This window comes from Octopus bimaculoides, chromosome 15 (assembly GCF_001194135.2).
Source record: "Octopus bimaculoides isolate UCB-OBI-ISO-001 chromosome 15, ASM119413v2, whole genome shotgun sequence".
In the NCBI taxonomy this organism is placed as follows: Eukaryota; Metazoa; Mollusca; class Cephalopoda; order Octopoda; family Octopodidae; genus Octopus; species Octopus bimaculoides.
The window spans coordinates 56298604-56310704 of record NC_068995.1 but is presented as its reverse complement, the minus strand read 5'-3'; the positions used below and the strand labels follow the sequence as shown (position 1 = coordinate 56310704).

The following is a 12101-nucleotide window of genomic DNA, read 5'->3' as shown; positions in this document are numbered from 1 at the left end:
GGGGGCGAGAAATGATAATAGAAGAAATAGCTTTAAACGAGGAAAGGACTCAGAGAGCAGCGCAAGAGAAGCGAAAGGTGTGTGGGAGGGAAGGGCCGACACATTAGCTAAGGTTGATGTGTGTGAAACACCAGGAAATAACCAAAGCAAAGGTCTATTGTTGTACACTGCCACTAGTTTACGACCATAAGCTCTGAGCAAAGTTTTATTTTTGTTTTTTTTGTCTGTTTTGGTTTGCTTGTTTTTTTGTTATGTTTATGCCTGTGGGATGCTGGTGCAGCCACTGCGACGCTTGCGCACTAACACGTGCCTTCATTACTGGACAAAAGAGTTTATCCATGAAAAGTCATGCTATCTCATTAAGCCAGACCGGCTCTTGAACAAAAGAAGTAAACAATAAATAAGCTTTGCTTCTCCGTCAGAAGGAAACTAAGTGAATCAACAACAACAACAACAACAACAACTGCAGTAAAAATGACTTCACCACTACAACAAATACCAACAACACTACTAGTAAGTAATGGCGTTGTGGTAGTAGTAGTAGTAGCAGCAGCAGTAGTGATGCAAATACTATACCTACTATAACAGATGGTACAGCTCTACCTTGTGTTTGTTTTTTGACCATAAATAGATGTAAGTTGTAAGGAGACACATTTACATGGCTTAACTCTTGATGGGAAAAAACAATGGTGTTTGCAGATGCAATGTGTAAACTGAAAGTGTACTTCACTTAATTACAGTATATTAAAACTGATGGATGTGTGTTATTAATCTGTGGAAGAACTGAGAGTTTTGTGCATTGGCACTTATCAATAAATGGCAATGCATTTTGGCCCTTGAGTCACTTTGTAACTTTGCTCAATTAGTAATAAAAAGAAACATATGAAAGTTTTGAGGGGTCTTTTTTCTGTTTATATCACCAAACCTGTATGTATATATAGAAGTAAATTATTTACATTATTTACATTTAACGGATATTTGTCCTCATCTTGTTTGTTGTTAACACAACGTTTCGGCTGATATACCCTCCAGCCTTCATCAGGTGTCTCGGGGAAATTTCAAACCTGGGTTCTCATTCCTAAGGTATTTTTCGATGTTGTTGTTATTATTATTATTATTGTTATTATTATCATTCAGGTCACTGCCTGGAATCGAACTCAGAATCTTGGGATTGAAATTTTCCCAAGATACCTGATGATGGCTGGAGGGTATATAAGCCAAAACGTTGTGTTAACAACAAGCAAGATGAGGACAAATATCCGTCAAATGTAAATAATGTACATAATTCCTCATCTCTTAGATATAGAACTGTAGGGAAGTAAATGTTGGTATAGAGAACAGACCATAAATTAGGGCGTGTGTTTTTGTACAGGTGATCACAGGTGATTGAGAAGGGAAAACTCAGAGAAAGAAGATGAAAACCAATAACAAAGAGAAAGATCACAAGAACTGGAACAGACAGAAGTAATAAGAGTGTGAAGGCAAGAAGGCAGGGCTGTATAGAAGTGACAGTGGAAGGGAGTGATTAGCAATAAGCAGGTGGGCAAAGATGGAGAAGGGGGATGAAATAAAGGTAAGAGTTTCTGACGAGTGACAATTGAGACACTTCAGAAGAGAAAAAATACAGGCTGCAAATACAGCGCAATAAAGTTGGACTCTATGCATACATATATGTGCATTGGTGCAGGTTTCTGTATGTGTGTGTGTATTACTGCATGGTCTGATCAATAAGTATCTGAACTGTTGCCATAGGAAGGAAGCTGAAGCATGCAGAGTGAAGCCACTTGGCATAGATTGACTCTGAACTTTACTGTGCATGGTTGCGAAAACTGTCCGACCAACCGGGAATATGAAACTCTGAGTAACAGTTTTTGTGATGTTTTCCAGCTTTATTAATAAAGCATATTACTCTACCTCTGGTATTTGAGTACTATTTTTTCCACCTTGTTTAACATTTTTGTGTTTACTCTGGTATATATACACACACACACATATATATACAGGTGCAAGGATAATGGTGATGTGGTTAAGAATCTTGCTTTGCATCCATGTGGTTTTGTGTTCAGTCCTGCTGCATGGCACCTTGTGCAAGTTTCTTTTCGTATAGCTCTGGGCTGACCAATGCCTTGTGAGTGAATTTGATAGATGGACACTGAATGGAAGCCCATCATATCTGTTTGTGTGTGTTTGTCCCTTCCACCATACTACTTTTAACAACTGGTGTTGGTTTGTTTACATCATTACAGTTCAGCAAACCGGGCCAACATACTAAGTGCCAGGCTTAAAAAATAATTCCTGGTGTCAGTTCCTTTGACTAAAACCCTTCAAGACAGTACTCCAGCATGGCCACAGTCCAATGACTGAAACAAATAAAGGATAAAAGATAATATTGCCACTAACGATTTACAATTTGGCTGATTAAAAAGGTACAACAAATGTTCTACACCTGATTAAAAAGGTGGCTGTTTTTTTTTTTGTTTTTGATGACTGGTGGCATGTAAAAAGCACCAGCCGATCGTGGTCGTTGTCAGCCTCCTCTGGCCCTTGTGCTGGTGGCATGTAAAAAGCACCCACTACACTCTCGGAGTGGTTGGCGTTAGGAAGGGCAGCCAGTTGTAGAAACATTGCCAGATCAGATTGGAGCCTGGTGCAGCCTCCTGGCTTCCCAGACCCCAGTTGAACCATCCAACCCATGCCAACATGGAAAACAGATGTTAAACAATAATGATGATGCACAAGGCTGAAATTTTGAGGGAGAGGTCAGTGAATTACAGTGACCCCAAGAGGATGGAAGACAAATTCATCCTCAGCAGAATTAGAAATCAGAACATAAAGCTGGAAGAAATGCTGCTAAACATTTTGTCTTGTGTGCTAACAATTCCTTCAGTTGGCTAATAGTAATAAAAGAAGTGAAATAAAACCGGTGCATGTGTTTATTATTGGCATAATGTCTCTCCCGAGACACAGCAACATTTTATATTAATGTCTTAAAATAACTTCATAATAAAAGCACATTGAAATTATTAGCAACAAGCAAAGCATGATTTCACTGTTGTTTGTTTTAACATATCCTTTAACTTCTCAAGCTGTTTTCGTTTCTCTGTGGTTCATTATGAATAATTACAGTATTTTATTTAGATCATTAAACATTTTAGTTATTTTATACTCAAAGTTATTGTTGTTTAATAGTGATTAGAGTGATTATTATAATAAGCATTGGTAATTGCTTTTAAGTTGTTAGATACAGTTGATGACAATTATCTTAAATTTCTTCTGTTCCACCAAACTTTCCAAGTAATTGAGATTTCTTTTTTTTTTTTTTTTTTTTTTAAATTGTTGGTTACTGAGTCAATTCTCATAAACAATTAGGAATTAGAAAAGTATTCTGATTTCCAGTCAAAGCCTACTGTGTGACATTGTGGGCAAGCGTCTCCTTGTATAGCTCTGTACCAACCCACCAAGCCTTGTGTGTCTGTGTACGTGTGTCTTGATGCTTTGACCTTATGCACTAATTTTAACCCATTAGCATTCAAATTATTCTGTCAAATGCAATGCTTTTTTATTCATATTGTTTTTAATTAAGCATGTGTTATTTTGTAGCTTCAAAATTTTGACACTGTGATTGTATATTTTATAATGGCATTGAAGGGTAAGTGTGATGGGTTGGATCTGGCTGGTTACAACATAAAACAGAAAGCATGTTTAAAGGGTTAATCCGGTCACTGTTACACAAGTGTTGTTTTTTTGCAATCTTCCTTGAAAATATGACCAGCCATTGTGCAGTTTGTATATGGGGGACTTGAAGAAATATATCTCACCTGGAGAGAAATGAAACCTGACAGAAAGGGTGAATGTCTCACTGTAGAAAATCTGCCTCAATAAATCTTGTCTGACCCATACAAGCATGGAAAAGTGGACGTTAAAACAATGATGATAATGACAATGATTCTGGTAGATAGCTTCATTTTCCCAATTACTACCAGGTTCCCAACCCCCACATACACTTAAACAGAAATGTATCTGTCAAAAAAAAAAGAAAGAAAATGGTTTCTTTGTATGAAAGAAAGTATGTTTGTTTAATAGAGCTTTCTTGTGATACAATGCACTTGATGCTAACCTCCCGTACAAACAGTGGAGAATACAGATTCCTTTAATATTTGCCATACTGAAATTTGATGTTGGATTTATTTATTTCTTCGCTGCGTTTTTCTAAAACACTCTTTAAAAATCTATTCTTCAGATCAGTCAACCGCCGCAGTACATCAGTGGTTTTCACTTCTGACGATGAAAACGTTTTAGTTGCAGACAAGAGTGGTGATGTCTTCAAGTACTCAGTGACTGAACCAAGCTCTGAGGGTCAACTATTAATGGGTCATCTTTCAATGTTACTCGATATGGTAAGTTCATATTTCTTCTATTTGTGTTGCACCAGCTGTTACTAAAAGCCTAGAAGCATTTCAGTGCAACTATACCGTGTTGGACAATAGCTTTGGCTAAATGCAAAGATATTTCTCTGCCATAAGACAGTCTCAAAAAGTTTAACCTTTCTTATCAGAATGTTTCCAATAGGCTGAACTTCTAAAGACAAAATACAAAAATATATTCTTAAATCTTCCAATCTGTCTATTGGTATTCTGATTTATATACAGAAAATAATCAAATAAATGTATCATGTGTCATGGCATAAGTTTTGCATAACAATAGAAATATTTTAACTATTAACTGCTACATTATTGCTATGGATCACCAGAAAACAAAGAGAAACAACAATGGATTTGATGTAGCTTGCTGATATTTCTTACGTTGTATTTGAAATGTTAGGTGAAAGGCTATTTAGTGGAATGTATTTGAAAATGTACTTCAATATTTCACAAGACAACTACTTAAAAACATAAGATCTTAAACTTTTAGATAGAAACACTTTGGTCTTTGTGCCTTGGACTCTAAGTGTTATGAACTGAAAACCCGCAACAAAAGTACATAGACCAGCCAGGATTAAAACATACAATAAATATACTCTAAATGATTACAATTTCTTGAATCACCACATTAGTATGTTAGTGCTTACTTTACTATGCATTATTCATACAGCAGGTACCCCTGGGTATTTTTCTCCAGACATCATTATAAGTTGTAGTATCACTTAGCATTGTTCATTTACATAAATTCTGTATCTTTGAGTGCACATACATAATGCATGTGTGTTGTCAAATGCTACACTTGTTGCTACAGGATAGCATCCAAGAAAAACTCCTTACCTGACGTTGAATGTGTTAAAAAACAGCAAATGTTCTTTAACCCTTGGTGTCCTGCAAGGGAGCTTCCCCTCGATGCTGTCCAACAGCAAATTTGGCATAAAAGCAAAAACACATGTACTTTGTATGTGCAACCCAAAACGTTTTCTTTATGAGAGCTGCTTTTAGTTCATAATTTAATTTTCTGTATCTTCTCTAGTCATTCTGTAATCAGCACTAACAGTTAAACAGTTCTTTGCTGAAGAGGTTTAATGAGACTAAAATAGGTCCAAAGTTGTCTACGTATGACCAGAAACCATACCCACTCATTATGTATTTAATTAACTACAATTTCCATCAAAATCAAAATCAAATGGAAATTGTAGCTGCGACCCCCATGCCGGTGGCACATAAAAAGCACCATCCAAACGTGACTGATGCCAGTGCTGCCTTGACTGCCTTCCATGCTGGTGGCATGTAAAAAGCTCCAACTGATTGTGTTCATTGTCAGCCCCCTCTGGCCCCTGTGCCAGCAGCACATAAAAGGCACCCACTACACTCTTGGAGTGGTTGGCGTTAGGAAGGGCATCCAGCCATAGAAACACTGCCAGATCAGATTGGGGCCTGGTGCAGCCTCCTGACTCCCAGACCCCAGTCAAACCGCCCAACCCATGCCAGCGTGCAAACGGACGTTAAACGATGATGATGATGATGATGATGTCACTAATATAAATTGTGAGCTTGTCTTGACCATAGATTTCTCATTATAATAACACGTGTAATTTTGGTATATTGTATTATCATCATTGTTTAATATCTTCCATCTATGCTGGCATGGGTTGGACGGTTTGACAGGAGCTGACCAGGCAGAAAAGCCTGCAACATACTTCTGTGTCTGTTTTGGCACGGGTTTTACGGCTGGATGCCCTTCCTAACACCAACCACTCCGCAGAGTGGACTCAGTGATTTTTACGTGGTTCCAGCACAGGCAAGATCAGTTTTTGGCATGGTTTTTACTGGATGCCCTTCCAAATGCCAACTACTTCATAGTGTGGTGGACTGGACGCTATTTAAGTGGCACCAGCACTGGCTGGGTCATCAAGTAACTTTACAAGACAAGGAATCTTTAAGAGGGGAGGGGCATCGAAGGAGGTGATCTTGTGTCAGATGATGACCAGTTAGAGTGAGGCAGAAAGACGGAAACAGGTATCTTACTGCAGAAGAGGCACATGGTTACCCAGCCAGAAAGAGAGAGAGAGAGACACTGAGAGAGATTCAATAAGAAGGATTATATTATATACATTCCTAATTATATCGGATATATGTTATGTTTGATGTATATATTATATACATTCCTAATTATATCGGATATATGTTATGTTTGGTGTATATATTTTATACAAATGATAGTTTCAGGTGAGTACCATAATAATTTTTGAAAAGAAAATTACCATATTTCTGATGGAATATATTGTTTTCCTTTGGGTTATTTTTGAAAATAATGAAGAATTTAGTAAAACAAATTTGTCAGGATTAAAGTGGCATTGAGAACATGTATTAACATGAAATTTTCAGGGGATGTTTTAATTTAGATCAGTTTAAAAGAGAAAGTTTGTATCCTAGAACCAGAGGTGGTCTCAGGTATGGAAAGGTTTAGTACTTAACACTACAAAACTACCAAACTACTTATTTATCCATTCCAATGCTATATTTAAACTCCAAACTGTCAACTCTTCCTTATTTTTCTTTTAGTTTGGTTTTATTTAATTATTTATTTATATGTGGTAAGATAATTTCTAAAATAATATATATCCTTATTTGGAATATTTCAGTGGGGAAGCGGCCCCTTTTGACAGTTTTGAGCAAGAATGACTGTTGTTTGATTTTAAAAGTCACTTATAACATTTACTAACTTAGAGACAGTAAATGTAAACTTGTTTCCTTCTTTTTTTTTTTTTTTACTTGTTATTTTTTGTTCGTTTTTCACCAGACTTCCATCTTTAGCACCTTTGTATAGATTTTCTGTCATTGCCAATCCATGGCATTGATATTTCACAGCGTTTTACTTTAGCGGATAATGTAGTCTTGACAATGGACACATGGAATTACATGGACAAATAAATACATAAAAACATACTTCATTAACAAATTTTTATCTACATTGAAGACTTGAACAAAGTTTTTCTCATCCTTTCTATCTCTCTCTCTTTATGTATATATATATATCTTTTTTCCCTATCTTTGATAATCTTATCTTTTATACATTATTATATCTGTTCTTTACTCTTTGTTCTCTCTCTCTCTCTCTTCCTCTCTCTCATGAATATGTTACCTTATACATCTTTCTTTTTCCTTGTAATTTTGGTGACTGTATACTACTTCTCTCAAACTTTTCCTTAACTCATCTCTTTCTCTACTTTCTTACATTTTCTAAATTACTTTTTCATAAAATATTCATCTCTCTCTCTCTCTCTCTCTCTCTCTCTCTCTCTCTCTCTCTCTTTCTTCCCCTCTCTCCCTCACACACAAACACATAATTTAATATCACACTTCAACACCTCTCTCTCTCTCTTCTTTACATTCACTGTCTGTCGTTCTCTTTCCCCCTCTTGCTCACACATGCACATTTTATCTCTCTCTCCACTTCCACTTAAACACACACACACACACAACTTTCTAAGCTGTTGTAAGACCCAAGGCTACACATATTGGATGTAAAGATTTCATCCCAAAATGCTACTTAAGTATAATCTTCCTTAAGGTCTACTCAATCCAGTTTTAAAGAGGAATGTACTTGGTTCTTCACCTTCTATTGATCTCAGCAATTCTTCGGCTTTTTACTTCATGAATTTCTTGACCAAAGATTTGGCAAGAATTCTCTCCTCCACCTTCACCCCATCTAAATAATTTTAGAGCCACAATTTTCAGTTCCGTACCATTCTGTCTTTCTCGGTGCATATTTTAGTCTCTCACAGACCTTTCCTGCCAGCATTTTGCATTCTTTCAGTCAGTCATCTTTAATCCAACCAATTCTTAAATTCCAGCCCTTACCTCCTTCACCCCATAATCTCACAGACTCAATTTCTCAGTTATTCATCTCCTCCTTCCCCCACTCACCAACATCATCATCATCATCATTGCCGCTTTCATACAATTTCTTTTGCGTTTCCTTCCGTCAGATATTCTTATAACCAGACAAACACACACATACACACACACACACACACACGTGCTTCTTCTATCTTTCTGAATTGATGGTCATTCTGTTTTGTAAACACATTCGTGTATATATTTACACACACACACAGCGTCTTTAGCTCTCACTCACATGTCTTCATATATATATATATATATATATATATAGATATAGTTGTACATACACACACAGATATATAAATACACAACACAACACACATACACACATATATATATATAATCATATATGGATAGATGCATACATACACAGACAGACAGATGGATAGATAGATAGATAGATAGATAGATAGATAGATAGATACTTCGGCAGATAGATAGATAGATAAATAGATAGGTACTTTGGCAGATAGACAGACAAATAAATAGATAGACTGACAGACAGACATCTTAGTGGATAGATAGACACTTTGGCAGATATAAAGAGAGACAGATGTGTGTGTGTTAGCTATCTAGTTGGGTACTTAGTTTCCGTGTTCATTACAATAGTCTTATCATCTGTCATCTTAAAACATTAATGTGTATTTACTATTAATTCTAAAATATTGTTCTAGTTTCTGCAAACTATTATATTTACATAGTTTCTACTAAGTAACCAATAACGGTGATAGTGTTTGTGAAATTCATTACAACTTCATGTGCAGTGTTGATGATAAGACTGAGTTCATAGTTAGAGGTTATAATGTGATATCACACTGATTGTAATTATGGCAATAATAATAATAGTAGTAGTAGTAGTAGTAGTAGTAGTAGTAATAATAATAATAATAATGGTTTCTACTGGAGGTAAAATGCCTGAAATTTTTGTGGGAAGGGGCTAGTCCAATTCATCAAACCCTGTATTATAACTGGTACCTATTTTTTTTTGCCATATGCATATGTCAACTGGATGAAAGGCAAAGTTGACCTTGGCAGAATATGAACTCAAAACGTAAAGACAAAAAATGCTTCTAAGCGTTTTGTCCAAAGTGGTAACTATTCTGTCAGCTTGTACCACTCAGGTATTCTAAATTTTGTAAGTCACCAGACTAAATTCATATTATTTAGTTCCTTTCTATCGATTCTGAGTTCAATCACCATTGAGGTATTATGTATGTAATCAGGGTTATTTAATTCCATTAAGCCCCCATGTAGCTTCAATGTAAGAAAATTTTTAACATTACAGCATCAGTCCTCAGCCATTTTTGGAGACTGGTTTCATGCAAGACCAGGGAATCATGTGCATAACAAAACATATTGAAGTGCATAACATATAATTTGATTATTACATATATAATGAACTCTCCCATCAAAAATGGCATATGAGTGTTCGGTTTTAGTCGAATAACCTGCACAAATGATTTGTTTGTGCTGCACATTAGCTCACTCGCTCCATCAAATTGACAGTACCTGAACAGGTGTGCAGTGTACCATTCATCAGGTGTCAAAGAGATCGCAGTGCAATGTGAGGTGAAGTGTTTTGCTTGAGAACACAACACACCACCCATCCTAGGAATTGAAACCACAGTCTCACAATCATAACTGCAACACTTTGTGCACTAGGTCATGCAACCCACAAAAGTGAGATTCTTACAGCACCTAGGTTTTCCAAGTGGTCACCCATGCAAGTACTAGCTAGACTTAATGTGGCTGAACTTTGGTAATCAGACAAGAACCAGTGCTTTCAACATGATATGGCTGCTATATAATACATGCATAATGCAAAGATGAAAACACCCTGTAGATTGTAATTGTCAATACAATAGAAATAAAATTTGAAATTTATTCTTTCTGTCCAGCCCAGTACCAAATGGTCCGTGACCCACTAGCCTAGTGGTTAGGGACCCCTGCATTACAAAACTATTATAAATTTCTTAATATTACTAATGATAGCCACAGGTTTGTGAAAGGAGTTTTAGATTCCTCCGCAGAATGATTTTCCTCAAAGGTATTAGCGTACTAAATTACAAACATATGCATTGCACTTCTCTAATGCTTTAGGGAACAAACTTATCCATTATTAGACTTCTTAATTACACACACACACACACACACACACACACACACACACACACACACACACACACACACACACACACATCTTTGAAGCATCATCATATCTAATTAAGAAATCATTACTAATGTATTCTCCTAGTAACACTAATAATAAAGTTCATATCAGTTCAGACTAAAAGACAAATTATCATTTAATGACGATAATACACTTATTATTCTTAATGCTTATGTTTGGAATACATGAGGTGCTAACTTTCTGTTTCTCAAATTAGGAGTTCCTGAAGTAGGATAGGAGCAAGATGCTTAAACTTACTTATCGAAGGTCATTGTTCTAATTAAAAACTGGTTATTTAAAGCTGATAACATAGACGGTATCATCATCATCATCATCATCATCATCATCATCATCATCATCATCATCATTGTTTGATGCTCATTTTCTATTCTGACATGGATTGGTCAGTTTAAAAGGAACTAAGAAGTGAAAGGACTGCACCAAATTCTGACGTCTGCTGAAGAATAGTTTCTCTTGGTGGATGCCTTTCCAAACACCAAAACTACTTTACAGAGTGTGCCAAGTGCTTTTTATGTGAGACTGGCACTTGTAAGGTTACTGAGTAAGCGACCAGACAAGACCCCTCGACTGGGGCAGGATTGTAATATTGAAGGAGATGATTTCGTGTCAGGTGATGAGAGGTTAAAGTATGATAGAGACATAGAAACAGGTCTCTCCCTGTCCGGCAGGAGAGGGGATATACATGGTTACTCCTATTGGAAAAGGAGAAAAGTTAGTGGTGAATAGGTGTGAGGGCGTATACCCTCAAGTTAAAGAAAGTGAATGTAAGAGAAACGGTCCAGAGGAGTGGACGTGGTGAGTGGACAGGTAATTTCATGAAAGTGTAAAAGGGAAAGTGGTGGTGGATGGATATAGATGGGGATGGAAGCAGAGGTGAATACAGTGATTATTATCAAATCAGAGCCCTCCAAGAAAAAGCATATCAACAGAACTACAAAAATAGATTTGATCAACTGCAAAGATAGACTAAACTACAGTGTTTCAGCCAATGGAACAACAATACCCCCCCTCTTCACTTTTCAACAACCCCCCCAGTTCACTTTCACTTTACATCTATTTTATTACTGTTTATTTTTTCATTTGTTCTTCTTTTTTTGTTTTACATTTTGTTACCTCTTTCGGTCAATACAACTCTTATTCTGTTAGAGTTATTACAAACTAGTTTTTTTATTATTCTATTTACTCATCATTCTATTTTCTCATTTCATTCTTCATTTGTGTTTATATTTTGTTGTGTTTTTTTATTTATTTTTCTTCTTTTCTTCAAATGTCTTCTTTTATTTTACTTATATCGAGGTTGTTGTTATTGTTTTTGTTGTTGTTACCGAGAAGTGGGGGAGAGAGGGTTTTGTTATTGTTATTGTTTATTGAAACTTTATACATTAACTAAGTGAAATAGACTGATTTTTTGACATTTGACTAATCTTCAGTTTAAAGCCAAGTTTTAAGTTGGACACCCACTGCCACCAGAGGAAAGAAAAAAAACCCGCCCAAAAAACACAAGGAACCGGCAGACGATAAAAAAAAAAAGATAGATAGCTAATGAATAAATTACTAAATATACAGTATATATATATATATAT

The 12101-nt window shown here is 36.1% G+C and overlaps 1 protein-coding gene and 1 pseudogene across 3 annotated transcripts in view; one reads left to right on the top strand and one right to left on the bottom strand.

Moving 5' to 3' along the window:
- Positions 1-12101, top strand: part of LOC106870740 (tRNA (guanine-N(7)-)-methyltransferase non-catalytic subunit wdr4) — a 1056013-nt gene that overhangs the window by 842656 nt on the left and 201256 nt on the right. For all 3 annotated transcript variants that reach the window (XM_052973384.1, XM_052973385.1, XM_052973386.1), the window contains one exon: positions 4241-4397. In XM_052973384.1, the coding sequence (XP_052829344.1) occupies positions 4241-4397 (157 nt within the window). The remainder of the gene's footprint in view (positions 1-4240; positions 4398-12101) is intronic.
- LOC128249556 (5S ribosomal RNA) lies at positions 10014-10132 on the bottom strand (annotated as a pseudogene).